General features: G+C 61.3%; 2 protein-coding genes across 16 annotated transcripts in view; one reads left to right on the top strand and one right to left on the bottom strand.

Annotated features, from left to right (window-relative positions):
• MARK2 (microtubule affinity regulating kinase 2) overlaps positions 1-13,222 on the top strand; it is a 102,625-nt gene extending 89,403 nt beyond the window's left edge. For 8 of the 13 annotated variants that reach the window (XM_073351789.2, XM_073351784.2, XM_073351791.2 and 5 more), the window contains 10 exons: positions 566-665; positions 1,369-1,481; positions 1,779-1,911; positions 2,687-2,862; positions 3,113-3,210; positions 4,851-5,009; positions 6,310-6,561; positions 8,187-8,213; positions 11,184-11,228; positions 11,563-13,222. In XM_073351789.2, the coding sequence (XP_073207890.1) occupies positions 566-665; positions 1,369-1,481; positions 1,779-1,911; positions 2,687-2,862; positions 3,113-3,210; positions 4,851-5,009; positions 6,310-6,561; positions 8,187-8,213; positions 11,184-11,228; positions 11,563-11,914 (1,455 nt within the window). In that variant the 3' untranslated portion in view covers positions 11,915-13,222. The remainder of the gene's footprint in view (positions 1-565; positions 666-1,368; positions 1,482-1,778; positions 1,912-2,686; positions 2,863-3,112; positions 3,211-4,850; positions 5,010-6,309; positions 6,562-8,186; positions 8,214-11,183; positions 11,229-11,562) is intronic. The other 5 variants (XM_073351793.2, XM_073351787.2, XM_073351794.2 and 2 more) reach the window with 5 other exon arrangements.
• A 3,273-nt stretch (positions 13,223-16,495) lies between these two features.
• RCOR2 (REST corepressor 2) lies at positions 16,496-26,526 on the bottom strand. Of its 3 annotated transcripts, none has more exons than XM_073351780.1 (12): positions 26,390-26,526; positions 24,017-24,073; positions 23,160-23,240; positions 21,620-21,672; positions 21,020-21,181; positions 19,534-19,658; positions 19,244-19,313; positions 18,713-18,946; positions 18,367-18,444; positions 18,089-18,146; positions 17,649-17,875; positions 16,496-17,296 (listed from the first exon to the last, which is right to left on the bottom strand). In XM_073351780.1, exons 1-12 carry the CDS (start codon positions 26,514-26,516, stop codon positions 16,955-16,957), a joined length of 1,614 nt encoding a protein of 537 aa, XP_073207881.1. In that variant the 5' UTR covers positions 26,517-26,526; the 3' UTR covers positions 16,496-16,954. The 3 variants fall into 3 exon arrangements, with proteins under 3 accessions (XP_073207881.1, XP_073207883.1, XP_073207884.1); XM_073351782.1 differs by having other exon boundaries at positions 24,017-24,110; positions 26,390-26,463; XM_073351783.1 differs by lacking the exon at positions 24,017-24,073.
• Positions 26,527-27,682: the final 1,156 nt, after the last annotated feature.

Here is a 27,682-nt window from a genome sequence, read left to right as displayed (position 1 = left end):
AGTCAGGCCAGTGGGCCCATCTAGCCCAGCATTCACTCCATCAAACCAATGGGCCCAGCCAACCCAGCATTCACCTCTGTCACCAGGCCAATGGGACCCAGATAGCCTGGTATCCCCCCAGTCCCTGCCACTCTGGGTCAGGTCCATGGGGCCCAGCCAGCTCAATATATCCCTCCCTCTCCTCCCGATGGGCCCAGCCAGCTCAGTATAGCTGCCCACCCTACCCACCATAGATCAGACACATGGGCCCAGCCAGCCTGGCATCCCCCCAGTTCCTGCCACTCTGGGTCAGACCCATGGGCCTGTGCAGTCCAGTATCCCTCCCTTCCCCCCCCCCATCAGACCCACTGGCCTCTCTGGCCTAGGATCCTCTCTCCAGCAGTGGCTTGCACCTTGATGCTCCTGAGGAAGGCCCAAATCCCTCTCAGTACTGGGCCCACTGAGTGCTGACTCACCTGGGGGGAGGCGGGCTCCTTCAATGGCTGCACAGTGGGGGTTGAGGTGAGTGTTGCATCCCTGGGTGCCCCCTGCCCATCCCTCTGCTGACTCCCCCTCTCCACTGCAGCAAATCATGAAAGACCGCTGGATGAATGTGGGGCATGAGGACGACGAGCTAAAGCCCTACATGGAGCCCCTCCCTGACTACAAGGACCCACGGCGGACAGGTACGGCACCAGAGTGCCTGGGGGCATGGCAGCTTGGAGAGAGCAGACAAGCCAGTGGTGCTGCCGGTGCCTCGGCCCCTTGGTGCTCTCCATCCCCGCCCCGTGTACACGGCTCCCCCCTCCACAGTGGGGCGGGAGATAACTACGGGGTGCAAGGAGCTCTGCTGAAGAGGCAGGGGGCTCTCGTGACTAGAGGGAGCTGAGAATCAGGATGCCTGTGTTCCGTTCCCAGCTCTGGGAGGAGAGTGGGGGCTGAGAGCCGGGACGCATGGGTTCAATCCCAGCTCTGTCACAGGGGCTGTTCCCCACTGGATCAAACTACTGTGCCTGTTTGACCCCTGCAAAGTGTCGTCATCCCCCCAGTACCTGCTGCTAGGGGGCAGTTGGTGCCAGCAGGTGCTTTGAGCTTTGCCATGGAAAGCACTGAGCTACTCAGTGGCACCTGGGAGCTAGAACAAGCCAAGCCAAACACCTGGACCTGCTCCCTCCCCAGCTGCCCATCACCCAGGCACCTTAGTGGGGACCTACACAGTCAGTCACCCAGTGCTGTGCACAGTTGGACTGGGGCTGTGGGCTGTCTCGGCCCCAGGGCACCCCTCTCCCTGTGCTCAGCAGCGGTGCCCCCTGTGCCCGACTTGTGCCAGGCAGGGTGTGGGGCTGTGCTTGGGGGACTCCCCACCACGGCATGTTTCTCTCTCCACAGAGCTGATGATCTCCATGGGGTACACACGGGAGGAGATCCAGGACTCGCTGGTCGGGCAGAAGTATAACGAGGTCATGGCCACATACCTGCTGCTGGGATACAAGAACTCAGAGGTGGGTACTGTGGGGAGGTGGGCTCCAGTAAAAATCACACAGCTCTGTCAGCTGCTCCCTGGCCGTCCCAGCCCTGGACTCTGGTAGGGGCTGTTTTCTAACACCCTTGTGATTCCACAGTGATCTTTCTGGGTAGTGATTGGGTTGAGGCCCTGGAACTGGCCATCCCCGTGGTGCCAGCCTGTTGCCAATGCAGGCTTTTGGCAGTGAAGGCTGGTGCAGTACCCGTGCCCTGCCCAGCTCCCTGCCGTTCCCTGGAGCTCTCTGGAAACCCCGGCCTGTCTCCTGTACTTCCAGCTGGACAATGACAACATCACGCTGAAGCCGAGGCCTCAGGCCGAGCTGGCCAACAGTAGCGCCCCCTCCCCCTCACACAAGGTACAGCGCAGCGTCTCGGCCAACCCCAAGCAGCGACGCTTCAGCGACCAGGGTGAGTACCCCCCAGGTAGCGCCCCACTGGCCACCTGGAGCCTCTCAGAGCCGGGGAAAACAACAAAGCTGCTGGCTAGTCTGGCAGTTAGCTCTACGGGATGGGTCTAGTGGTTACAGTGAGGAAGGCTGGGAGTCTCCTGGGTTCTGTCCACAGCTCTGCTGTGGACTAGCAATGTGACCCAGGGCAGCCCTTTTGAAAACAAACAGTGAGGCTGATGCTGTGAGCTCTGCTAGTAGGAAGGGCTAGAGAAAGGGGGCCCTGCTCTCAGCCATGGCTGGCAGCGGTTTCCCCACTGGGGTGCCACTCCCCCTTGGGTCTGCAGTCTTTCTCCCTGGCCTCCTCCCTGAGGCCATGGTCCCAGGGCCGCGTGACAGCACAGCCCCCTTTCAGCAGCAGGAGCTGGAATCCATCAGCAAGCAGGAACACCAAGCTACTCTGGTCTCCTGGCACAGGGGTGTCCAGGGCAGCCAGCCTGGCACCTGTGGTGATGGGGAAGAGCCAGAGCCAAGTGGGGCAGGTGGCAGTGGAGGGGAATGGTTCCCAGCCAGGTAGTGGTGCTGGGTGGGGGCACTGAAGCAGAGCTTGGGGCCCCTGGCTGGGTGGCAATGGTAGGGAGACGGGAGACCGTACTGAAATGGGATGGTTCCTGGCCAGCCTGGGTGGTGGTGGGGACATGGGGGACCCATGGCCCCTGGCTGGCCAGACAGCAGGGGCTGGGGGTCCATCTGGTGCTGCCCATGCTCAGCCCGCAGGCCCGTCGCTGTCATTGCAGTCCCTGCCATCCCCACCTCCACTTCATACTCCAAGAAGACCCAGAGCAACAACGCAGAGAACAAGCGCCCCGAGGAGGAGCGTGAGGCTGGGCGCAAGGCCAGCAGCACCGTCAAAGTGCCCGCCAGCCCACTGACCGGGCTCGAGAGGAAGAAGAGCACGCCCACCCCATCCACGGTCAGGACTCCTGGGTCGTGTTCCTGGCTCTGGGGAGGGGGGGCCTAATGGGTTGGGGGCAGGGGGAGCTGGGAGCCAGGACTCCTGCGTTCTATTCCTGGCTTGATTGCAGACTTGCTCTGGGAAGTTGAGTGAGTCACTTCACCTCTGTGCCTCAGTTTCCCCCTGTGCAGGATGGGCCTGGGATGAGGTGAGGGGTAGCAAGTGTCAGACGCCCTCCCATTCACTCCATGTCTGTCCCCCCCAACAGAACAGTGTCCTCTCCACCAGCACCAACCGGAGCCGGAATTCCCCCATGCTGGAGCGGACCAGCCTGGGCCAGAACTCCATACAGAATGGCAAGGACAGGTAGGGCTCCCCGGGCAGTCCCGGATAGGAGGCTAGATGGGGGACATCCCATCCCTGGGGGCCTTGGAGTGCCATGCTGGGAGTCCGCCAGGGCGTCTGTCTCCCATCTGTGCCACACTGGGGCCCTGGGGCTCGGCAACACCACAATCTCTGCACAGTGCCCCACTTCAGAGAGCGCACTGCATCCAGCGCTGAGGAGGAGTGGAGGGGGCTTCCTGCCTGGGCAGCAGGGACCCTGGCACGGCAATGCGGGAGCTGGCAGCTCTCCCCTTCCAGTGCCCAAGGGAGCTAACTCGATGTTCCCTGGGGACTGCTGCTCATTTTGCCACCCTCATAGATGTAGCAAGCGTGGGAGGGGCAGTAGGCAAGGGGGTCATGCCAGACCCCCACCCCAGGGTTTGGCTCATACCATGCTGCCCTCTGTGCGTTCAGCTGTGGAAGTCCTAGGCCAGTACCCTGCCCACTCCCACAGCCTCTGGGCTCCACGTGCCTGGTTCCCCTCTCCCTTCCCCATACCTGCTGACTGGGCTCTGTGCATCCCCTGTCCCCTCCCCTGCAGTGCCTGGGGACTGGGCTCTATGCACCCTGCTGTCCCCCGTCCCCCAGTGCCTGGTGACTGGGCTCTGCACATCCCGCTGTTCCCCTCCAGTGCCAGGTGACTGGGCTTTGGGTGCCCGGCTGCTTCTAGACCCTACTGAGCTCAGACTGAGGAGCGGCAAAAGGTTCCCCATCTGGAGAAGGACACCCCCATCCCTTCCCATTGCTGATGCTCCATCTCCGCTCCTGTTCATTGTGCACCCAGCATCCCCCACTGCTGCAGGGCCCCAGTGGGGGGAGAGGCTCCATGCCCACCTGCACCCCACTGCCCATCTCGTTTATTTTACCCCTCACCTTCATCAGCACCCGCCCCTTGCCCATTCTGCATCTGAGTGTGTGTCCCTCCCTCCCCATATACACATATACTGGGCTGTATATTGTATATCTTGCTCCCTGATCTGTCTCTGCCAACATGGGGCTGTATCTCTAGGGCAGCACGGGGGCTGGATATTTCCCTTCCTGAGTGGGCTTACGTCTTCCTGAAAAGTTGTAAGATTCTAAACTGGGGTGCCCCCACCCCCAAATCTCTGTAGGGAATGTGGCAAGGGGGCCATAGCAGGTCTAGGGGACTGAGATATTGAGGCCTTTCTTTTCTAGAGGGCATTGGCTCCAGTCTAGCCGCAGGGCAGGGGACCGGCTCACTCAGAGTGGTGGGGAATGGGATCTGGTGCCTTTCCCTTCAAGGGGGCACTGGCTCCACTCAGGCCCCAGGGCAGGAGTTGCTGGCTGGCTCATGGGGTGGGGCTTTCCTTTTAGGGTGCACAGAGCGAGAGTCGTTCCCTGATCCTGGGGCCAGCTAAGCTTGGTTCTCGGGCTGGTGGCTAGTGGGCCAAATGCAGTTGATGCTGCTTGGCCACATGGCAGTGCCAGACCTGGGACCCGGAGAACAACCCAGTCACCCCTCAGGTCCCAGCACTGTGGAGGAGGGTAGGTGGGAGAGTCCTATAGACCCTGAGAGCAGGTGCAGCTCTGGATACAGCCTCACGTCCCCTTCCCCTCCCCTCCCTTTAAATCTGTGCTTCTCCCCTGCTTTTGTTTCCTAGTTTAACCACTCCGGGGTCCAGGGCTTCCACGGCTTCTGCTTCCGCCGCCGTGGGCTCCGCGCGCCCGCGCCAGCACCAGAAATCCATGTCTGCCTCGGTGCACCCCAACAAGCCCACGCTGCCCCCCACTGAAAATAACTGTGAGGCCCAGAGACCCAGGCAAGTAGGCAGGCAGGGTGCCCCCTAGTGTCCGCTCCTCGCTCACTTCCTGCTCAGCCCTCGCTGGGCCACTGGGCCTGCAAGTGAGTGAGCAAGAGGGTGTTGGGCCATGGGGCCCAGCAGAGGTGGCAACCCCCATCTTTGTCCATGGTGGGTGGCCCGGGTGATCCCTGCAGCCAGTGCTGCCCAGGGACCCACCCAGCCACTCAGGGAGGCGATGGCTAATCCCATGATCCCGAGGCCAGAACTGGGGGAAGCCTGTGCAGGGCTGGAGTCTCAGCCCTGGGTTAACGTTCCCTCCACATAGCCCCTGCTAGCCGTTCCCTAGGGTCCCCACACACACTAGCTCTCTGTGTCCCAGCTGATCTGTGGTCTCCAGCCACAAGGGGAGCCTCAGGGGTCAGCTGCTGGAGATAACCATCTGCTGCACATCTAGCTGGCGGGGAACGGTCCCCACTGAGGCCTTGTGCAACCAGAGATGGAGACCCTGGAACAACTGGCCTCCTTGGCACCTCCACTCCTGCATGCATGCAAGAGTGCCCTGTTTCCCCTCTCCTCCCAGGCACTAAGGAGCGACGCTGCGCAGGGAGAGGCCGAGGTGGGGGGCAGGATCTTGACTGACCTGGCTTTTGTAGCTGCCTGTGTCTGCTTCACTTAATATTGTTACTAAGGGTATGTCTACACTGTAATTAAACACCTGCGGCTGGCCTGTGTCCGCTGACTCAGGCTGCAGGGCTGTAAAACAGCAGCGCAGACGTCCAGGCTCAAGTTCCAGAGCCCTGCAAGCCTGAGTCGGCAGACACAGGCCAGCCACGGGTGTTTAAGTGCTGTGTAGGTTGGCTGAGGGACTGTCTGGCATGGGGGCCAGGGAATGGGATATGTGGTCATTCCTCTCCAGTGGGCACCAGCTCTGATCTGGCCCAGGGTCGGGGGAACTGGCTTGCTTAGGGGCATGGGGAGTGGGGTACAGGTCCATTCCTCTCCAGGGAGCACCAGCTCTGATCTGGCCCAGGGTGGGGGGAACTGGCTTGCTTAGGGGCGTGGGGAGTGGGGTACAGGTCCATTCCTCTCCAGCGGGCGCCAGCTCTGATCTGGCCCCAGGTTACCCCACCATCAGTCTCTTGGATTCATCTGGTCCCCAGAGGAGTAGGTGCCCAGTGTATGGTTGGCACCAGGGTGGCACTTGTGTCAGGAAGTGAGTAGATGCTGGCAATCAGTGCCCCCTGAAGACTGGAAGCCTCGGGGGGCTGGGCATGTCTCCCAGCACTGCCCCCTGACTGGATCTCTGCCCCCACAACAGCACTGCCCCCCAGAGGGTCCCGGTGGCTTCACCCTCTGCCCACAACATCAGCAGTGCCATCCCAGAACGCACCAACTTCCCGCGGGGCATCTCCAGCCGCAGTACCTTCCATGCCGGGCAGCTCCGGCAGGTCCGGGACCAGCAGAACCTCCCCTACAACGTACCACCTGCCTCACCCTCTGGGAACAGCCAGGGGCGCAGGGGCGCCTCCGGCAGCATCTTCAGCAAGTTCACCTCCAAGTTTTCGCGCAGGTGAGAGCGGGGGGGCCTGCGTTTGTCTGTGCTATGCCGGGGGGAGAGGAAGGCGTTTTGCTGTTGTTGGCTCGCCTGCTCTTAGAATACCTGCATCCCCAGGCCAGGGAGAGGCATAGAGCATCCTGGGCTGGCAGGCAGCAGTGAGCCCTGTGCGCATCCCTGGCAAGGGCACTTGAGAGCAAGCTGTGTATTGTGCTGTGCCACGTACTGGGGTTGGCACCCCTGGGCTCCCAGCTGGCTCATAGCCCCTCTGCGCTGTCGTCTGCTGCTGTCTGTGTTGTGCAGCTCTGATCTGGCTTGGGTGGCCCTTGACATCTGTGTAAAGTCCTGTATCGCAAAACCACCGTGTGCCCATGGCAGGGAGCTCCAGGGTGTGACTGGGGGGCACTGCAGAGCTGTGTTTGCGGGGGCAGGGCTGGGATAATGGGGGCTGCTGGTTGGGGTTGAGGGACACTTGCAGAGCTGTGGGGGGAGTCCTGGGCTTGAACAGCAGGGGGCTGTAGATCAGGTTTGAGGGGCACCAGCAGAACTGGAGGGCAGGGCAAAAAGCACGGGATACAGAAGTGGGAAACGAGCCTTTTTGGGCAGTGAGCACAAAGTGGGGGCACGTTGCCAGTACAAGGGGGCACTTTGAGTAGATGCCAAGTGAAGGGAAGAAATGTCTCTCTAAGGCCAGCAGCCAGGCAAGCTGCCCCTGAGCACAGGACCATGCTGAGGATTGGGCTGGGGTGGCCCAGGGCCTGTTCATACAGGGGAGTGTCTTCTAACCCCTGCCCCAGGGCTGCCAGGGTCTCCTCCAGAACTCACAGGGCAGCTGTAAGACTGCTGCTGGGCCCCAGGGGGTCAATGGAGACCACAAAGGCTGGGGGCTTGTGAAATGCATGGAGTTGGTATGTTCTAGTGGGTTAGAGCATGGGGGGAGGGGACTGGGAGCCAGGACTCTGGGGTTCTATTCCCAGCTCGGGGAGGGGGTGGCATTTATGGGCTTAGAGTGGGGGGAGGGGCCTGGGAGCCAAAACTCCGGGGTTCTGTTCCCAGCTCTGTCTCCAGTGACGCCTTGGGTGACTCTTCTGCTGTGTCTGAGTGGCAGATTCCCCCCAGTAAAATGGGGCTGATTTCTGGGGGGAGTTTAGTCAAGTGCTCTGAGCTTCACAGCTGGACAGGCCTGTCCTCAGGCCCAGCCTCTGCCCTGATCCCTCCTGCTGTTGCTTGCTGGGGTGAGGGTTGGCTGCTTCCAGGAACCTGGGAGAGGAGCCATGAGTCCCCGGAAACCAACATTCCCCTTCATGGTGGCAGCTCCCCCCTCCTTCTGCTTAGGTACTAACCCCCGCTCCACCCAGCACAAGCTGCTTGCTTCTGTTCCTCACTCTGGGAGGGGAGTGGGGTTCAGTGGGTTGTGGGACAGGGTTCCTGGATTCTATTCCCAGCTCTGCGGGGAGTGGGGCCTAGTGGTTAGGTGTGGCTGAAAGTCTTGTGCTGTGGGTGGGTGTGTAGGGGCAGTGCTGCCCTGCCCCATGGCGTGGCACCATCTCATCCCCATGTGTCTCCTTTCCCCATGGGCTGGGGTCTTGCAGTGATGCACCCAACATTCTCCCTTCTCTTCTCTGTTTGTGTTTTTGTAGAAATGTGTCTTTCAGGTTTGCCAGAAGGTAGGCATCTCTCTGGATTTGTCCTATCCATCCCATACTAACCCCGTCCCACCCCGTCTGCTGGGGTCAGGGCTGGCGCCCCGACAGCAACTTAAAGGGACAATGGGCTTATTGGCCCCCTCTTGCCTAGTGGGCTGGCTAGAATCCCCTCCCCTGAGGGCAGCCTGCTCAGGAGGGGTCACCACTGTGGGCATCCCCCCCTACACCTGGCTCTGAGTCTTCCAATTCCCCCTGCATCCATGAGGCTGGGGGAAGAGTCCCTGCCATCTCAGTCATAGCCTAGCATGGGTGGCATGGGGCCTGATAGGCTGCACTGTCCCTTTAAGGGGGCCCTGCCTCTCCCTGGTGAGCAGTGCTGAGGCTCTGATCTCTAACTGGACCCACCCCCCAGACTAACCCTCTCCCCGTGCATGTGGCACTAGGAGTGGGGCTTCGTGGGGTGCTCGCCATGGCTGCTAACCTGCTGGGAATATGGTCTAGGGGGGCTGCCAGGGTAAGGGGCTGCTTCAAGGGGCGCTTGGCTGCTCTTGAAGCAGCACCCCCTCCATGCTTCATTCTCCGATCCAGAGGGTTGGCAGGGTGCCCCCTACAGCAGCTGGCAAACATGGCCAGGCTCTTCACCAGCCAAGCCACCCACCTATGGCCTGGACTGTCACCACTCCCTATGAGGAGAGCCAGGCATGGGGCCTCCGCCTTGGCCCCACCAGGAAACGAGCTCCACAAGGACCTTTCCTCCCTCACAGTGGTCGCTCCCATGAGAAAATAGAAAGGATAGGCCCTGTGCCCTGGCGGCAGCTTCAGGACAGTGGGCAGAGCAGAGGGAGCTAGGAGTCAGGACTCCTGGCAGAGCTGTGGGGGCAGGGCTGAATAGCAGAGAGCTGTGGGTCAGGATTTGGGGGCAGGGCTGAGGCTGTGGGTTGGGATGGAGGGGCACAAGCAGGCTGCGGGAATGGGGGGTTGGGATGGAGGGGCCTAGGCAGGGCTGGGGCAGAGCCCTGGACTCTAGCTGCTCTTGGCCGAGAGTCTGTGGGGAGGAGGCGGCTGCGCTGTGCTGCATGGCTCCCTGCATGACTGCGCCCGTAACTGCCCTGTAACCAGCAAAGGGAGCCAGCCAGGCAGCGCAGGCTGTGCCAAGCAGCTGGGCTTCAGGCTGCTGTGCAGGGGGGAAGGGTTGGGATTTGGCTGTGGATTTATGTTGTCTGTCTGCCCCCACTCCTGTGCCCCCTTCTGTGCCATTTCCTCTCTAGCTATCAGAGCTGGGATCAGGGCCCTGGCATTGTTTGTGCCCCAGGCTGGGTGTCATCCTAGGGATCCCTCCCCCGAGGAGTTGAGCAGCAGGTCTCCAGCAGGAGATGGCTGATACAGGGATTAGGTGGCTGCTCTGACCTCTGACCCTGGCCATGCGGGGGCGCCCATCCCCTGGGACTTGTGCTACTGGTCCCTGGGTGACAGGGGCTGGGCTTGGGCTGGGCCGTCGTGCCCTGGGTGACAGTGGGCATGAGGCTGTGTGGGCTGGGGGCCGTCCCTAGGGGAAGCAAGGGTGGGGCAGTGGTGAAAGGGGGAGCAGCGCTGATGCCCTTAGTGGGGCAGGGTGGTTGGTGCAAGGCAGGACTCGGGCTGCCTTAGCCGAGCCAGGGCTTGCTGCAGATCAGGGCTCCGGGGTTCTGGTTCCTGCATGCAGGGTGGGAGTTGGATGGAAAGTGGGGGGGTTCCCCCAACCCAGCCCCCCTCCACCCCCACCCCTGCCTGGCTGCTAGCTGGAGCCTGCCCCTCTCCCTGCTTCTGGGAGGCTGTGTCCTTGGCCCAGGGGCTGCGCAGCAGGTGGACTCAGAGGACAGTGATCAGCAGCATCATGTGACAGAGGGGGGCACCCCAAAAGGCCATGGAGAAGGGGGTCTCTAGTCGGCTCTCCTCCAAGCACATCTGGGGGGAAAGGAGCGGGGGGTTGGTAGTGTCCTGGCTCTGAGCCGGTTCTGTCCCTTCATTATTGGGAAGAGCAGATGGCAAACCTGTCCCTGCCCCCGGATCTGCTTCTGAATGGACTCTGGCTCTGGGGGGTGAGTGGGGCCTAGTGCATTAGAGCAGGAGGGGCTGGGAGCCAGGACTCCTGGGTTTTATCCCCAGCTCCAGGAGGGCTTTGGTTGGGCTTGGAGCCAGGACTCATTGGTTCTATCCTCAGCTCAGGGCGGGATTGGGGGGCTGAAAGCCAGGACTCCTGGGTTCTGTCCCTAACTCCAGCAGGAGCATGGGAGGCCTGGGAGCCAGGACTCCTGGGTTCTGTCCCCAGCTCTGGGAGGAGCATGCGGGGGCTGGTTCCAAGACTCCTCCTGAGCTCTTTTCTCAGGTCCATAACTCACTGTGCCATTCTCACACTGGCCCAAGCTCTGTGGTGCAGAGGGTGGGCGCTGCCAGTGAATGCCTGGTACTCATGCCAGCCTGGCCCAGTCCCTGCCTGGGGACAGGAGGTGAGCACTGCTGCCAAGTGACAGCTTGTCCTGGGGCTGCTGAATGATGCCCAGCAATAATACAACACCCTGCGCCAGGCTCACCCCCAGCATGGCCCTAGCTCCTTTCTTTCCTGAAGGGGAGAGGAGGCAATGGCGTTCGAAGTCATACCCTGTCTGCTGCAGCCTCCCCTGCCTTTGGGGTCTCCCTTGTGCTCTAGTATTGGGAGTCCTCCCAGTGCAGCAGGGCTCCCAGCAACCCTTTCTCCACAGCACCCTTTCCCAGCATGCACTGCTCCCCCTCTGCCAAGTGTGAGGACACTGGAGCAGGGCATGCAGGGAGCTGTCTCATGCCAATGCCCATGCTGAGGCAGGGGGACTCCCCTCCTGTCCCCCTGCAATTGAGGGGGGCTGCCCCCAGGGGTGGGGCCATCAGCATTTTCGCTCCCCAGCTGTGGGGTGCGGCCATCAGCTTTCTCGCTCCCCGTCCCCCTCCAAACTAAACTCTCCTGCTCTGTTTTTTGAGGAACCCGCATGAGCCAGAGAGCAAAGACCGAGTGGAGACCCTCAGGTGAGAACGGAGCCGCCTCCCTGCTCCCTGGGACCCCCCAGCCATGGGATCTGGAGTGGGCAACCCGGGGGGGGGGTGCACGGCTCAGCCTTGCTTTGCCTGTCTGGTTCTCACTGGGGGGAACCATGGCTTGGGGCTCACTTTCTTCTAGGGTCCCCGGCTGGCTGGATGTTCTCTGGGGGCCCCTGGCTGGAGTGCACCCTCTGTCTCAGCCCTTGCTCCTGTCTGTCCATCTGTCCTTAATGCCGCCTCTGTCTCCTCCAGCTGTCAGGTTGGGGGTTGGGCAGTCGGGGTGGAGTGCCCTTGCCACACTGACGCTGTCTCCCCCTTGCAGACCTCACATGGTGAGCGGGGACAAGGAGCGGGATGAGAACCGAGAAGCCAAGCCTCGCTCGCTGCGCTTCACCTGGAGCATGAAGACAACGAGCTCCATGGAGCCCAACGAGATGATGAAGGAGATCCGCAAGGTGCTGGACGCCAACAGCTGCCAGTGCGAGCTGCAGGAGAAGTACATGCTGCTGTGTATGCACGGGGCACCTGGCCACGACTCCTTTGTGCAGTGGGAGATGGAGGTGTGCAAGCTGCCGCGGCTGTCGCTCAACGGCGTGCGCTTCAAACGGATAACGGGCACGTCCATGGCCTTCAAGAACATTGCCTCCAAGGTGGCCAACGAGCTCAAGCTTTAACCAGCCCCCTGCTGTGCTGCACCCCACGTGCCCTGGGCTGGGACGAGGAGATCCTGAGCTGCAGGATCTCCCCATGGCGGTGTGCCAGGGGGCACTGAGACGCAGACCCTCCTCTCTCGAGCTGTGTGCCTGGGAGGGGCATTGGAGACGCTTCTGCCCACCTTGCAAGGACCCACAGCCGTGCACCAGGACAGGGGGTGCAGAAACATGCCTTCTCTCCCCCACTGCTGTGCCGAGATGCCCCCTGGCCATGCACCAGAGGAGGGGGGCACAGCTGCCTCCCGTGCAGACACGCACCCCCAGAGCGCACGGGGGGGCCCAGAACCGCACACTCCTCCCCTCGCAGGATTGTAATTAATTGGAGAAATGTTTATTTTTTGATACCCTGGTGGGGGCGGCAGCAGAGACGGTGGCGGGGGGAGGGCTGGGGGGCAGCATTGCCCCCCGCTGCTGCCAGCATGCAGGCTCCAGCAAATCGTGGTACTGCCCCTCATATGCCTGCCATGCTGGCCGGGAGCTCTTACCAAAAAGAGAAGTGCTTCAAAAGCCAGAGAAGTCTGCCCCCCCCTTTCCCACAATGCCTTTCACCCCTCACCTCTCCCCCTTTCCCACAATGCCTTTCACCCAGCCTCCTGCACACGCTGACTTGCCCTTTCCCCACGGGGCAGGTTGCTTGGGGCTGGGCCTGCTGTGCTGGGCACTGAGGGCAGCTCCCACAGGCTGGGGCAGCAGCAGGAAGCTGGGAAAGCCAGGCCCCACCTTCCTGCGGGTGTCTCCATTGGGCATTAATATGGGGGTGGGGTTGTTGGCAGCCTCTCCCCCAGCCGGCTGTAGCATGAGAGCTCCCAGGCTGAGCCCCTGCCCTGAGTGGGGGTGATTGGGCCCAGGCGGACAAGCCCCTCCCCAGATCTGCTCACACTGAGGGGGCAATGCGGGAGGGGTGCTGCGGCTGCGCTGTGAGTTCCCCTTCTCCCCCAGCCTTCAAATGGGACCCCAGCTGTGCCATGTCAGAGACCCGATCGGGGTGGGGAGGTTCTTAGCTGCAGCCTCCTCTCCCCCACTGCCTATCCCTTGCTTGGATGGAGGGTGCAGATGGATGCATTTCCCCCCCCCCCCACACACACACACCATGTGCATCTTGCAATTGGGGATAGTTCATACCAAATCTCCCCCGTCCCAGGGTGATGTCCCCCAGGACAGGGGTGGGGGCGTCAGGCTGGAGGGGTCTGAGGCCTCTTCCCCCGGGGGGCTGTGCCCTGAGCTGAGTCCCTGTCTTAGACACAATAAAGAGAATGTTTTTAACCTGCACTGCAGCTTTGGTGTTCTTCCCCCCAGCTCTAGGGCTGGCTCCACCCCCTCCCCCCGCCAGCCCTGGAGCAGGGTGCCCCGGCCCGCATTGGGCACAGCTGGGTCCCCGGGGGGCATTGGAGGGGCTGTCAGGTGTCAGGAGGGAGCCCTGAGCTCTCAGCGAGGGCCCTTCTCTGGATCTGCCAGCTGCAGCTCAGCTTCCCCCTCTGTGCCCACCAGGGCTTTCGCTGTGCCCTCTGCCCCCTGAGACTGGCTGAGTGATGGGGGTGGGGACCCCCCCACTTTGTTCCCTAGCAGCAGTGGGCACTGCTGGGGGCCTACCCTGAGCAGTGGAAGGGGCCTAAAGTTCCGGGGAGGGGGAGAGTCAGGACTCCTGGGTTCTATCTAGCAATGGGGAGCTAGAGTGACACCTTCCCCCAGCCCATGTGCCTGGCCCTGGCCCCTGTCCTGTTTTCTGTGCCAGGGCCAAGGAGTTGTGGGAGCCACGGAGCTGCAGGGTCCCCCATGCTGGACTTTGGATGATCCTGTCAGTGGGGGGGGCTGTTTGGAAATGCCACATGATTCCCTGGGGGGGCAGGGCTGTTACCTGGCCTCGGAACAGGGGCTCCTCCCACTCTCCAGCCATTGGTTCTTGGCTCTGGCTCCCCCTCTGCCCCAGTAGTGGTGGGGGAAGGGGAGGCCTTGCCCCCATGGCTGCGGTCCTGGTTGAGCCCAGAGCTGCTCCCCTGTTTTCTTGTTAGGCATTATAGGGGGGGTGCCCCCACAGGTACTTGAAGCCAAGAATAGGCAGGGGGAAGGCAGCAGCTGTGTGGTGGGGAGGGGGGGGAAGAGGGTCTAACATCCCCCTCCAATCACAGCTGGCCCTGGCTTAGCAGGGCCCCCTCAGCCAGTGTTTCAGGGCCTAGCACTGGCTCCATTACCCGCTCCGCAACACTGGCTGTAGGATTTCCCATGCTTCCCCCCCCAGCCCCCTTTACACTGGCTGCACTAACATCACCCCCCCGCCAGGCTTCTCCATCCATCATAGCCACACTTGTGATGCTAAATAATGTACTTCCCTGCCCCGAGGGCTGTTTCTCCCCCTTCCCCCCCCCCGATCTCTGGCCCCTCCCAGCCTGTATATATCTGTACTGATACCTCGGTTTTGTGAGTGGTTTTTTTTTGTTTTGTTTTGTTTTATTCTGATCAGAAAATGCCTTTTTTTTTTTTTTAAATAAAAAACAAAAAAAAAATCTGCTCTGCCCCTGACGCTGCCCCCTGCTGGTGGGTCAGGGAATGGGCTCTATGCTGCCCCCTTCTTGCAGGTGGGGTGGGGTGGGCCCTGCCACTGTCCCCTCCTGGAGGGCTTTGGCCCCGCTGGGGCCCTGGAGCGGAGCTGTGATTCGATGTAGTTTTCCAGGTTCTAGATTAAAACTTTCTAGAAAGAGCCACTGCGGCCTCCTGTTTTGTATTCCTCTGCCCCCCATGTCCCTCCTTCAGCTCCTGCTGGCCCTCCCCAACCCCAAAGGAGCTGCACAACTGGGGCTCTCTGGGCACTACCCCAGAGGCAACTGCAATGCAGCAGCAGGTGAGGGATCCTCTATATAAACAGCCCCCCAGAACTGGGGGTGGAGGTTTGGCCTGAGCTTGGGCTGGAAGGTGCTGTAGCAATACTGGTTTTAGGGGGAGTCTTGGCTCCCCTCATGTGGCTGTTCTGGGTTCATCAGCCCTGCTCCGAGCTCTGCAGCTAGTGGAGGGCCCAGGGTTTGCTCAGCCAAACACGCTGGGTTGGGCCTCAACACTGACCCTCTTCCAGGCACCCTGACAGTGAGCTGTAGAGGTGCAGGAGTCACAGGCTCCTTGGTGCTGCAGGCCAGCCCAGCCCAGCGGAGGCCCCCAGCTGGACGATCCTAGAGCCACAAGCCTCACCCTGGGCTGTGTCCTAGCACTGGCAGGGCCCCTGTCCTGGGCACCCAGGCTCAAGGGGCTGGTTGTACAGGCCCATCCCAGCACCAGGAATCCACGGCAGCAGGTTCTAGCCTAGCAGCTCCAGGGGTGTTGGCCCCTGGGACTGTCCCCACTACAGTGAATGCACCTTTCTTGGCCCTAACTGCTGATGGGTTCCCATCCTGCCCTTGGCCCCACCTGCCTGGCTGCTGCAAGGGGCAGCCACTCTAATACCCCAGCCCAGTGGCAAGGTGGGTGAGGCAATAGCTCGTATTGGACCAGCTCTGGGGGTTGGGGGAGCCAGCCAAGCCTTCCGAGCTCCAGATGGGAAGAGCAGAGCTTGTATCTCCCCCAGCAGAAGCTGGTTCCTCACCTGCCTTCTCTGCTAGTCTGGGCCCCTGCTGCATCCAGCAGGGAGGGGCCAGACCCAGCCCGCCCAGGGCCGAGGAGCTGACTGCTGTTCCCAGAGCTTTGCCTAAGCTTGGGGCTAAATCCTTGCTGGGGCTCCCACATCAGTCTCTGCCTTGGCCAGGCTTGGGCGGGACATTGGCCCTGGGCACTGGGGGAAAGTGCCCCCGCTGAGTTGTGGGCTCAGCTCACCTCTAGCCCAAGAGCCAGGTGTGCCCATTGGCCAAGCACAGGCCCTTCCTGCCCCAGGCAATGGGGGGTGGGAGGCTCCAGGGAGTCCATGACGCCTCCACAGGGCAGGAATTGGGGCAGCTGATGTTTGGCGGTCTGGGGTGGAATGGGGGGGCCAGGAGGGTGGCTGAGGGAGATGGGGGGGCAGCACTTGGACGGACTCGGGACACATCTAGTAAAATACTTTTATTCAAAATGCAACATCAACGTAACCGCCTTCCCTGCCCCCAGCTCCTACCTTCCCCCACCCCACCCCTGGGGCTGCAGCTACTAGCCCTACCTACAAATGCCCCATTGCCCCAAGCCCCCCTTCCCCCAGCAGAGCAGCATGCACCAAGCAAGGGGGGGTCTCCATAGCTGTGCAGGTGCCTACTGAGCTGCTCTCCTCTAGATGGAGGAGGGGGAATGCCTGATCCCACTCCCCAGCTCTGTGCTTCTTCCAAGGCCCCTTCAATGCTGCTCCCCCCAGCTCTCCCGCAGCGGCCTCACCCAGTGTTATCGCTGGTTACCCCCTTACCTGGAACCCAGCACTCAGGTCCCCCCTGGGAGCCCGTGCTGCCCCTCAAAGTGAGGGAGCTGTGCCCCATTTGGGGGGGGCTTTGTGCTACTGCCCTTCAACACACAACCCACCCCCCCCCAGCAACTGCTCTGCCAGCCGGGGGCCAGTGTCAGCTCCCCCCACCCCAGTGCCAGGAGAACATTCCCGTGCCCATCCCCCCCTCAGGAGATACATCCCCCAGCTCATTCAGCCACAGGAGGGAGCCCCTCCCCACCCCTTGCTGAGGCTCCTGGGGGTGAGGAGGGGTCCCTGTCCTGCACGGGGCACAGCTCACCAGCAGGGGGCTGCCACTCCATTGAACTGATCCCTCTACAAGTAAAAAAAAAAAAACCCTCCCCCCCACTACCCCCACAGCTGGCATTGGTACCCATGCCCCTTCCTCGATTTTGCCTAGAGACCAACTGGACCACCCTGGGGCGTCCTCTGCTCCCCAGAGGGGTTGGGTTCAGCCAATGCAAGTTCTTCAGTCTCTCCCCTCCCCTGGGGGGGGTCCTAGAGCGACCCCTAGTGTGTCACTATCGGGTAGATGAAGGCCCTGACCCCTTAACCAAGCAGGATCCAGGGCACTAAGGAAGCAGGGGACTTCAGCTGTCCTCCTCCCCCCCAACTCAGAGGGAGCTGGAGGATGGGGGAGGGGGCTCCAGAGCCATGCCCACCAGTGAGGAGGGGTGCTGGGGCCCCCGCCCATGGTTGCGGGAGGCAGCAGGCCGGATGAGTGGCGGGGGTGGCTGGTTGGGCGACAGTCTGGGCTGCAGGAAGCGACCCTGCTGGAGGGGGGGTGGCTGGCGGTGCAGCGTGGGTGCTGTGGGCAGCGTGGGCCGCAGCAAGGGGGGAGGCTGCGACAGCGTGGTGGGTGGCAGGCGGGGGGAGGCAGAGGGCAGAGCTGCTGCACTGGACGCTGGGGGCTGCGGCTGCTGCTGGGCAGAGCGGGACACGGCTGTGATCTGCACCTGCAAGGAGAGAGCAGAGTGAGTGGGGAGCCATGCAGGGTGCCTGGGACTGGCAGGGGAGGGGGCCGTGGGTCAGACTGATGGGCCTTGGCTGGATGTGGGGCACCCAGGGCTGGCAGGGCAGGGGGCTGTGGGTCAGACTGCCGGGGCTCAGCTGAGTGTGTGGGGTGCCCGGGGCTGGCAGGGCAGAGGGCCGTTGGTCAGACTGAGGGAAATGGCAGAGGTGGGAGCTGCGTGTGGTAGAATGAATGGCTGGGATGGCAGGGGGTTGCTGTTTAGATTGAGGGGCACCAGCTAGGCTGGGATTGGAGGGGTCTGTGGGTACAAGTCAGGGGTCTCACCCCTTCCTCACCTCATCGTCGTCCTCACTGCTGGCCAGTGAGACACTGGAGCTCTTGGTGTCATGGGGCGGGGAGCGGCCCCTTGGGGATCCCCCCTGCTCAGCCTCCCACTCCTGCAGCACCTCCTCCAGGTTGAAGCGGCGCCGGTAGCTGACGAAGAAGGTTTTCACCTGGGCCAGCGTCTTGTTGCCGATCACCCCAGCCACGGCCTGGAAATCCTTACCATACCTGCGGATGGCTGGAGAGAGGGGAGGGGATCAGCTACCCAGGGGAGGCAGGGCCCCAGCATGCTGGGAGGAGTCCAGGGGCAGCTATCCACATGAGGGGGCACCAGCTACATCCCCAGGCTGGTGTCACTTAGATACCCAGGGGGCAGCCGGGATTGGGAGGGGTGTCTACACCCCGCCCCCACGCTCCCTCCCTGGAGCCTCCTCCCCCAGCCCCAGCTCACCCTGCACAGCCAGCAGCTGCTCATCTGTTGTCCAGCGTGAGTTGAACTTGCCGTTCCCCTGGCGGGAGAGTGGAGAGCATCAGGCTAGGACTCAGACCTGCCCTTCCCCTTGTGGCTGGTCCCACCCCTTCCCTCACCCTCCCATGGGGCTGGTACTGGGCTCGCACTTCCTCTCCCCAACCCTTGTGCCCCATGGGAGCTGGGCCCAGCACCTCACCTCCCCCAACAGGGGCTTGTTCCTTCTCCCCCTACATGGGGGTCGGTGCCCCTCATCTCACCTCGGGGGGCCGCAGCTTGTCAATCCCACCCTCCAGGGCCTGCTTCATGCTGCTGTTGATCTGCTTGATGCACTGGACCTGGGTGGATGGGGAGAGAAGGGGCCTGTCAGCGAGAGCTGGGGGCAAAGGGGGTCAGGGGTTACCTGGTGCTTGATGAAGACAAACTGCAGTTCGAGGTGGTGCAGCACCAGGGTGCCCAGATCAGGGCTGGGGGGTTGATAGGCTGATGGGGGGTCAGGGTTACCTGGCACTTGAGGGAGACGATCTGTGAGTCGAGGTGGCGCAGCACCAGGGTGCCCATGGCAGGGCTGGGGGGTTGGCAGGTGTGATGGGGGGTTGGGGTTACCTGGCGCTTGAGGGAGACGAGCTGTGAGTCGAGGTGGCGCAGTGCCAGGGTGCCCACGTCAGGGCTGGCCGATATACCAGCGATGTCATCCTGGCTCAGGTACATGCCCTTGGGGGGGCGCCGGCGTGAGCGCAGTGGGTGGTGCCGATACTGCGACAGCTGCGCCTCCTTCCTCACAGGCCCTGAGCCCGATCCTGGGCCCGGCCGGCTGCTCGGCAGCTTCTGGTAGCTTGGCTGGGCAGGGAATGGAGCTGGTCTGAATACAGCGCCCCCTAGGGATCCCTGCTGCAGCACAGTGCCATGGACTGGCTCCTCCCACAACACCCCCTACAGCACAGCACCCCCCACACCATCCCATGGCACAGTGCCCCCTACTGACCTCCTGCTGACCCCTGGAGCACAGTGCCCTCTAATGATCCACTGCAGCCCAGGGTCCCCTCTCCCACCCCTCAAAGCACAGAGCCCAAGCAAGTGGGGATGTGCCCTCCCCCACCCACCTGCCTGTGAGCCATCCCACCCCCAACCCCTCACCTCCTTCTTGGGGTCCATGGCATCAAACTCCCCCTCGCTGGCTGCCCGTCCCTCCTCCATCTCGTCGTTACTGGCGGGGAGCATGGCATGGGTTAGAGGGGATGGTACCAAGAACCCCAGGCTGCCCCCCAACCAGACTCCCCAGCCCCTACCCTCCACAACCTCACCACAAACCCCCTGTCCCCACCATCTGCCCTCCACCCCCTCCATGGCCATCTAGCCTGCCCTGCTTCCCTCACCCAGAATCCCCACCCTGCCCACCCCTGTACCTCCCCCGTCCCATACCTCACCTGTCATCTCTCTCCTTCTTGCTGAGCAGCCGGCGGGCCTGTCGGTCCATGACACTCGTGCGGCTCCTTGTCTTCTTCCAGGAGTAGTAATACTTCACCAGGCTGGGGATCAGCTTGTCGGGGAGCTGGGGACAGATAAGGGAGGGGGGTCAGATGCCTTGGGGGGAGTGGGGAGGTTGAGGCGCTTGGCAGGGGGGTGAGTGGGGGGAATACGATATCTGGGAATGGAGTGGTGAGGTGCTTGGGGAGATTGAATGGTCCAGGGAGGGATGGGATGACAAGGAAGGGGAGAGAGCAGGAGGAGATGCTTGTTGAGGGGACAGACTCAAGAGAGGGATGGGATGCTGGGTGTGGGAGGGGTGGAAGGAGATGCCTGCTGCAGGGGAGACTGGAGGGAGGGATGGGAATGTGGGGAAGGGGGAGATGCATGGGGAGGAAGAGATGGGATACCAGGGGTATGAGGGCAGAGACTGGAGGCAGAGATGGGATGTGGGGGGGCAGGGGTGGGAGGAGATGCAGGAGGAGGGAGGGATGGGATGCAGTGGGCGTGGGCGAGGGGTGGGAAGAGATGCTGGGGGGGAGTGATGGGGTGAGGGATGGGATGCCAGAGGTATGAGGGGGAGAGCAGATGCTGGTCGGGGGAAGAGACTGGAGGGACAGAGGGGATGTGGGGGGGGCAGGGGCGGAGATGCAGGGGGAAGGAGAGATGGGATGCATGGGGAAAAAGTAGGAGGGGGAGAGGAAGGAGAAGCCTGCCAGGATCCCCATGGGAAGGAAGGTGGGCTCCCAGCTATGGAGGGTACAGGAAGTCCCCACCCCCATGCCAGGTCCCTTTGGGGTGAGGTAGCACCATCACACAAGGTAGGGTGGTTGGCATATATCACATAGGTTGGCTGCAGGGGGAGATGGGGACATGGTGGCATATACCATCAGCTGGGTGTGGAGAGGGGGGGCAGTGCAGTCATTAGCACATACCACCTGCTGGCTGCAGGGGGAGAGACAGTGGCAAATGCCATTTGGTCACTGTGGAGGAAAGAGAGGGTGCCATATACTATCTATTAGCTGCAGCGGAGGGAGCGGGGCACATACCATCCACTGGCTATGGGAGTAGGGGGTGGCACAAGCTATCTTTGCTAGCTGCCAGGTGGTGGTTGGTGGCATGTACCATCTTTGCTGGCTGCTGGGTGGGGATGCATGGAACATACTATGTGATGGCTGGGGGGGCAATTGTAGCATATGCCAATTCTGTTGGCTACAGGAGGGATGGCAGGTACCATCTGTTGGCTGGGGGGAGCAGGCATGTCAGGTGCCATCTGCTGGTTGTGCGACAGGGGGCAGGTACCATGTGCCAGCTGCAAGGAGATTGTAGGTACCATGTGCTGGTTGTATGGGGGAGAGGAGTGCAGTGGAATGTACCATCTGCTTGTTTGCAAGGGGTGAGTTGCAAGCACCATCTGCTGGCTGAGGGGGCGTAATAGGCACATACCATCTGCTGGATGCGCGCGAAGCTCTTGCCATGGAAGCTGAACGCCTGCTCGAATAGCACCTTGTCCTCCACCGTCCACTCGTCTGGAAAGGGCGTGAAGTTGGCCAGGTCAGCCAGAGACTTCTCCACATCATGCTTGTGCCACAGCAGCATCCCCAGGGCCTGGGGTGATATGGGGGGTGAGAGGGGCAGCAGCATCCGCAGGGTGGGGAGGGGACGATGAGATGGGGATGATGGGGATCCCCAGGATGGAATGAGGGAGATGAGCTAGGGTGAGGTTTGCTGTGTCCTGGAGGTAGGGTAGGGGAGATGTGTCCCTAAGGTGGGGGAAGATGATGAGACAGGGCAGGAGTGGTCAGCGTCCCCAGGGCAATGGAGGGTGGGTGAGATGGGGGCAAGACGGTTAAGTATCCCAAGGACGGGGTAGAATCCTGGGGGGGTTGTTGGGGGGAGGCCAGGTCAGGCATCCCGGGGCATGGTGAGGTAAGATGGGGTTGTATCCCTGGGACCTGGGGGACACAAGAATCAAAAGGCCCAAATTCTGTGGGATCTACCCCCACACGGCTGCCCCATGCAGTGTGCGGGGTGGGGGCAATCTACCTGCTCAATGTTGTAGCCATGCTTGTCCTTGGCCATTGCAATGTATTTGTCCACTGGGCAGGAGAGAAGAGATGAGACAAGTCATCAGGACAACTTCCTGCAGGACCCTTCCCTTCCCTCCCAATTCCCACCACCAGACGTATCACATCCACTGTGCAGATTGTCCTGAGACAGCACAGCACATGCATGGCAGGGGGTGTCTGATGCCAAGTGTGTATTGGGCAGGGGTTGGTGTGATACTGAATGTGTATGTGCGGGGAGGGCAAGTGTCTAACACTGAGTCTATGTGTGGGAGGGGTCTGATACCAGTCATGTGTGCACAGCTGTGCCAGAGAGGGCCGGGGGGGGAGGGGGGGGAGGGTGCGTGCATGTGGGGACATGCCTGGAAGGGATGTGCATGCACGGTGGGTGTGTCTGATGTGGGGGCATGCATGTCGGGTGGGTGTCTGATACACAGGGGTGTGCATGAATGGGGTGTCTGATGTGCGGTTATGCATGCGGGGTGCACCTGTGATACACGAGGGGTGCACGCAGGGTGGCGTCTCTGGTACCTGAGGGGTGTGCATGCAAGGGGGGTGTCTGATGCTGTGGGGCTGGATATTTGTCTCTCTGTGTTGGGGTCTGAGATCAGCAAGTGTGAGAACCATCCAGCCCCCCTGCCCCGTCTCACCCAAGGGACATTCTGTCTAAGCCCACACTCCCCCTGTACCCCTGCAGTGCAAGAAGTTGATCCCCAGAGTGGACCCTCCCCACTCCATTTCTCTGATCCCAACCCTGCCCTGCCCTGCCCTGCAGGATGGGGAAGCAGGGTCCTGGGCAGTGAATATCTCTAGAAGGAGGGGGGCAAGCCATGGCCATCTCCCCCAGGTCCTAAACCCCACTGGAGCAGGAGCCGAAGAGTTAGAAATGACTCATCTAGAGCATCTGTGGGGGAAAGCAGAGGGGAGGAGCAGCATGTGGGGGCCAGGGGAGGAGTAAGGGGGCAGTATGCTGGGTGGGGCAGAGGGGATTGCTAGGCCAAGGAAAGGGGGAGAGAGATTTGCTGCCCATGGGAAAGGGGGGCAGCACACTGGGCGTGGGGGGAGGGGTTTGCTGGGGGCAGCTGTGCACTGGGCTAGGAAAGGCATTCTGGGCTTGGGGGACAAAGGGGATTGCTGGGTGGGGGAGGGCGCAGCCCTCTGTGCTGTGGAGGTTGCTGGGTGGGCCCGGGGGGATAGAGGTTGGGGAGGGGAGGAGGTAGCATGCTGGGCTGGCAAACGAGGGGGCTGTGGGAGATGGGAGAGATGGGCAGTGCACTGGGCCAGGGGAAAGAGGCAGTGAGCTACGCTTGGGCAGGGAGGAAAAGAGGGCCATGTGCTGAGCTGGATTGGGGCATTGATTGGCAGGGGAAGGGGGCATTGCTGTGCCAGAGGAGGGAGAAAGGGGTTGCTGGGCTGGTGCCTTGCCCAGTCAGGGCAGCGGGAGGGGGGAACAGCCACAGCCAGCAGGTGCCTTGGCTGTGGTGCCCATGTGCTAATGATAGGGGCTAAGGGCTGCTCACATTTGGCATCTGACACGCAGTGGTTGGGCGACCAGACCAGCATCCCCTTCAGCTCCTTGTTGCTGTAGCGAGCGGGGCTTTCTGCATCAGACAGACAGGAGACAAAGGGTCAGCACAGAGCTCCCCCTGCCAGACACTCCTGGGCCCCACACATCACAGCCCCCAAGCCCCTGCTCCGCTCTAGGATTCACCCCACAAAATGAAGAGGGCAGCAGGAACCAAGATCCCACAGCTCTGCCAGTGCCCCTCAATCCTGACCCACAGCCCCGTTATGCTCCGCCCACTGCACAGCTCTGATGATGCCCCTCAACCCCAACCGACAGCCACAGTGAGAGAAAAGCAACTGTACTGAGCCCCCCAGCAGCCCAGCTGGCAGCGGAGGCAGCTGTAGCTCTATGCCAGGAAAAGCTTCTTGCTGTGCCAATGCACAAGTGTGGGGAGGAGAGACTATGGGCACAGTCAGGCCCAGAGTATGTTGCTCTGCTCCTGGTAATGGGGGAGGTGGGGCATTGGGAGGGCAGGCACCATGCATGGAGGAAGCGAGTACACTTTTCCCCTCTGCTCCTCCGCCCTTTTGGACCTTAATAAAGCCCAGCACCCCCATTCAATCCCACTCAACCCCACCCAGGCACTGTCTTGGGGGAGGGGGCTCCCTCAACATGTGAGGGGGGGAAGGCTGCCTGCAGACAGACCAACCCCTCACTCCTCTCTCTGCTCCCCCCATCAAGCCCTCACTGAGTGAGGCTGGGTGGGTACAGCCATTGATCCTGGGAGACTGGAGTTAGGATTTCTAAAGAGTGGTGCCCCCTGCTGTCTCTGCCCCTCCCCAGGAATCCAGACAGCATCAGTACCCTTACCTGGCTTGCACTCAGGGATCACAGCTTGGTAATCAGCCCCCACCCGAATCATGCTGTCTACAAGGGAAGGAGAGGGGCAGGTGTGAGGGAGCAGCTGCAGTTGAAGGAGAGAACCCAGGCGTTAGTCCCTCAACCCCTAGCTGCCCTCCCCTAAGGGAGGGAAATCTTGGACTTTCCTGTGAGTTCCAAGCTCCCATAGAACAGGGCTGAGATGTGACATGGATTAGTTGGGAGGCCCCCCCAAGATGCTGCAGGAAGTGATGGCTCAGTAGGGGGTACTCTCCCCTCCAGTCAGTGCAGATCCCAGTGCAGCACTAGGGGGTGCTATGCTGCAGGGAGCTGGGCAGGGGGTTCAGTAGGGGGTGCTCTCCCCTTCAGTCAGTGCTGACCCCAGTGCCCCAGTTAAGCACTAGGGGGCGCTGTGCTGCATGAAGTGAGATGGGGCTCATTAGGGGTCTCTACCCTCCCAGTCAGTGCTGGCCCTTATGCAGTATTAATTCCTAGCTCTGGTAATACCATTCTTCCTAAATACTCGGTCAAATAAGTACAGCTTCTCCTTCACTTCCCAAACTACAGTGTAGCTTTGTTTAGCTGTTAATCAGCCCAGACAGCCCTCCCCAGAGATGGCTGCATCCCAGCACCAGGCCAGGGATCCCTGTATAGAAACAGCCCTCGCGGCCCCTGCCCCCCCCCCCCCGCGCAGCTGCATATCAGAGTTGGACAAGCAATCTAGCCCTAGACGCACTGGTCCACGGGGGGTGGGGGGCTACACTATCCCATTCCCCTCTCTACTTCCCACCCCACCCCTGGCTCTCTTTCCCAGGAAGCCTGACTTGTCACAGCTGCAGCCTGATCTGGAAGCATTTAGCCAGCGCCTGCCAAGGAGCTGCCCTGCTTTCACTTTCCGGCACGGGGCCCAAGAAACACACGCAAGGGAGGGGGGAATGGGGAGAGGACGTGGTGGGGGGAGGTCTGCTCCTAGGAGGATCCCACACCCACAGGCAAGCTAGAATGGGAAGGGCTCCCAGCTGTTGATGGGTACCACCCAGGTAGTTACCCCCTTCCTGAACACTATATAACCCCCACCCTCCAGGATGCACCCCACCCCCGGCAGGGGGTGGTGGCTGGCTGCAGCGCAGTTGTGACAGGCGCTCTCGCTGGGGAGGAGGGGGGTGTCTTTGGCAGAATTTCCCAGTATCTTGACCAGCTGGGGGCGGTGGGACACCACCACCTCTGCACACTTGGAGGAAGAACATGAGAGGTCTCGGAGGTGAGACCCCCCCCCCTTTCCTTAGTGATGGGCTAACAGGGCTGGCAAGGGAGGGTATTCAAACAGCAGACTAGCACTCCACCCTGTTGACTCCCCACCCCGTACTCCTGGGTTGCTTGTGCCTCCCCAGAGCCAGCAGCAAAGGGGCGTAACTGTCCCCCCCCACACATTCCCCGAACGGATTCCACATGGCCGGTGGGAGGAATCGGCCGCTCTAATCTCCTCGGAGCCCCCCAGCACATCCCTTGCTGGCGCTGGTGTGCGGCGGGGGGAGGGGGGCTAACAAAGCCGGCTGACGCTGGGAGGCAGCAGGCACACACGAGGGCGCCAGGGGACAATGGGGTCGAATCTGTTAGGAAAAGCAACCTTCCAGTGATGCCCCAGCTCTTTGTTCAGCCGGGAGCGCCCCTTTGCTCACCCTGGGGCTAAGTTTGGGAAGGGGTTGCCCCCCCAACACCCCAGTGTTGTTCTGTGTGTCGTCCCCCCCCCGCCGCTCCCAGGGATCGGGCCCCAGCTAGGATTGCAGGAGAAATAATATTCCAGCATTGTTGTATTCTACACTGTATTCTAGTCCCGGGCCGCCCCAGCTAACCCCAGGAGCCATGGCGGTCACCACGTCTCCCTGTTGGACGCCAGGTGAGGAGGGGATCCTGAGACGCCTTAGAAAGTGGGGTTAATTCAAGTCACTGGGGAGATAGCATCCTCCCTCCCCGCGCGCTTCCCGATTCTGGGGGAACCGGGCCACACGCTGTCACTTCACCAGACCTGGGAAGTTGTCGCCAGCTCCCTATCCCTGACCCTTAGGGCCTCTCACTCCAGCGGAGTTTTTCTCCTCCACGGGAAGATGCGGTCTGCAAGCGTGGCGTGACCTCCCCGTCTACACGCGTGGCGCACCACGACCCCCCCTCGACCGCACGCGTGGCGTGAGCCCCCACCAAGTCCACGCTCGTGGCGTGTCACGACCCCCCAGTCCACATGCGTGTAGCAAGTGAATCATCCTCGGCTCCCGTTCCGGGACACGCACGCGTGATCCGTGTGTGGAGTGGACCGTAGCTGGCTCCCTGCCCCTTGCACAATAGCTGTGCCCCCAGTCTGGCACTTACCATGCGAATGCTCTTCTTCGCTGCTCTCATCCTCCGAGGTCTGATGATTGCCATTGGTGGCCGATTTCGCCCGGCTCCTCGACAGGATCCCGGAGGCTGGGCCGGATTTTTCCATCACGGAAGGCATTGCCCCCCCAGCTCCCTCTGCTTTGCGGCCCCCTCCACCACAGGAATCCCCCCCTTTAGCTCTGGTTCAGGGTGGAGGACACGCGCGCGCTGGTCGGTGGCGACTTGAAACAATCCAAAATTAAAACAGCGAAGGGGCGAAACTTACAACCCCAGAAAAATCCATGGGGGGCGGATCCCAGGGTGGAGGGATCCCCAAAATTCCCTGCAAAGGGGGGAGGATTTCAGGGTTCCTTTTCCCAGATTGAAATCTTTCCTCCCATTCAAAAGTTTCCCAAACTCCCCTGAAATGAGGGGGGGGGACGACTTTCCAACAAACCCCTTTGCTCCCAACACCTGAAATTCCAGATGCTTCTCCCCCCGCAAAAAATAACCTACCAAATGCAAAAAACGGGGAGGGAGTTGGGTTAAAAATTAGGGATTTCCCCCCAACTCTCCCCTGGGGACGATCTGACCCCAGTTTCCTTCTATGGCTTCTTTCTTCCTCCAAAGATGTAGCAACTTGTGCACAAAAATAAAAGTGACCTCCAGGAGTAAGGGGTGGAAATGGGGTAGGGGGTCCTGATTCCAGGGGCTGGGGATGCTGCAAGAAGAGGGGGGTTGACTCAGTGTGTGTGGTGGAGGGGGGAACCCTGGTGGGAAAGTTGCGTGGGCAGGAGGTTTTACAGGAGCTCCGGTGCCTGCCTCCGTCTCTCCTCACACACACACACACAATGAGAGTCAGACTGGAGCTTCCTCGGTCGGCTCCTGCTGCTTGCTGCTGCTGGGGAAAAGTAGTTCCAGCTCCCCTGGCCTCAGCACCTCCCAGCTGAACCCCTCCGCCTGGATACACATCTGGCCAGAGGGGGGCAGGCAGGGGCAAGAGGCAGGCAGAAGGAGGGGGAGAGAGAGTTGAGCCCAGATGTGTATGTAAGGAGGGGGATGTACTGAATGAGAGGAGCTGCTGGGTGGGTCTTTATGTTGTCTTTTAAAATGCCACTCTCCCTGCAGAAGGGATGAAAGAGAGAAAATGAGAGAAATGGAGGGCTGTTCAGAGACAGAGACACCCAGGGGTGCTGGAATCATTTCTATAGTAGGGGTCCTAAGAGCCACTGAACCAAACTGTAAACCCTGAATAGAATGGAAGCCACTTCAAGTCAAGGGGTGCAGCATCCCCAGCACCCCTAA

Source organism: Lepidochelys kempii, chromosome 7 (assembly GCF_965140285.1).
Source record: "Lepidochelys kempii isolate rLepKem1 chromosome 7, rLepKem1.hap1, whole genome shotgun sequence".
Lineage (NCBI taxonomy): Eukaryota > Metazoa > Chordata > Testudines > Cheloniidae > Lepidochelys > Lepidochelys kempii.
This window is presented reverse-complemented; position numbering and strand designations above follow the sequence as displayed.

What these genes read in the sequence shown, in the direction of transcription:
- RCOR2 (XM_073351780.1), bottom strand. Translation starts at nt 26,516, where the DNA reads ATGCCTTCCGTGATGGAAAAATCCGGCCCAGCCTCCGGGATCCTGTCG. An exon ending in CTGCGTGTCAGATGCCAAAT is followed by an intron (nt 21,673 to 23,159) that starts GTGAGCAGCCCT and finishes TCTCCTGCCCAG; the next exon opens with TGGACAAATACATTGCAATG. An exon ending in CCATGGACCCCAAGAAGGAG is followed by an intron (nt 18,947 to 19,243) that starts GTGAGGGGTTGG and finishes TTCCCTGCCCAG; the next exon opens with CCAAGCTACCAGAAGCTGCC.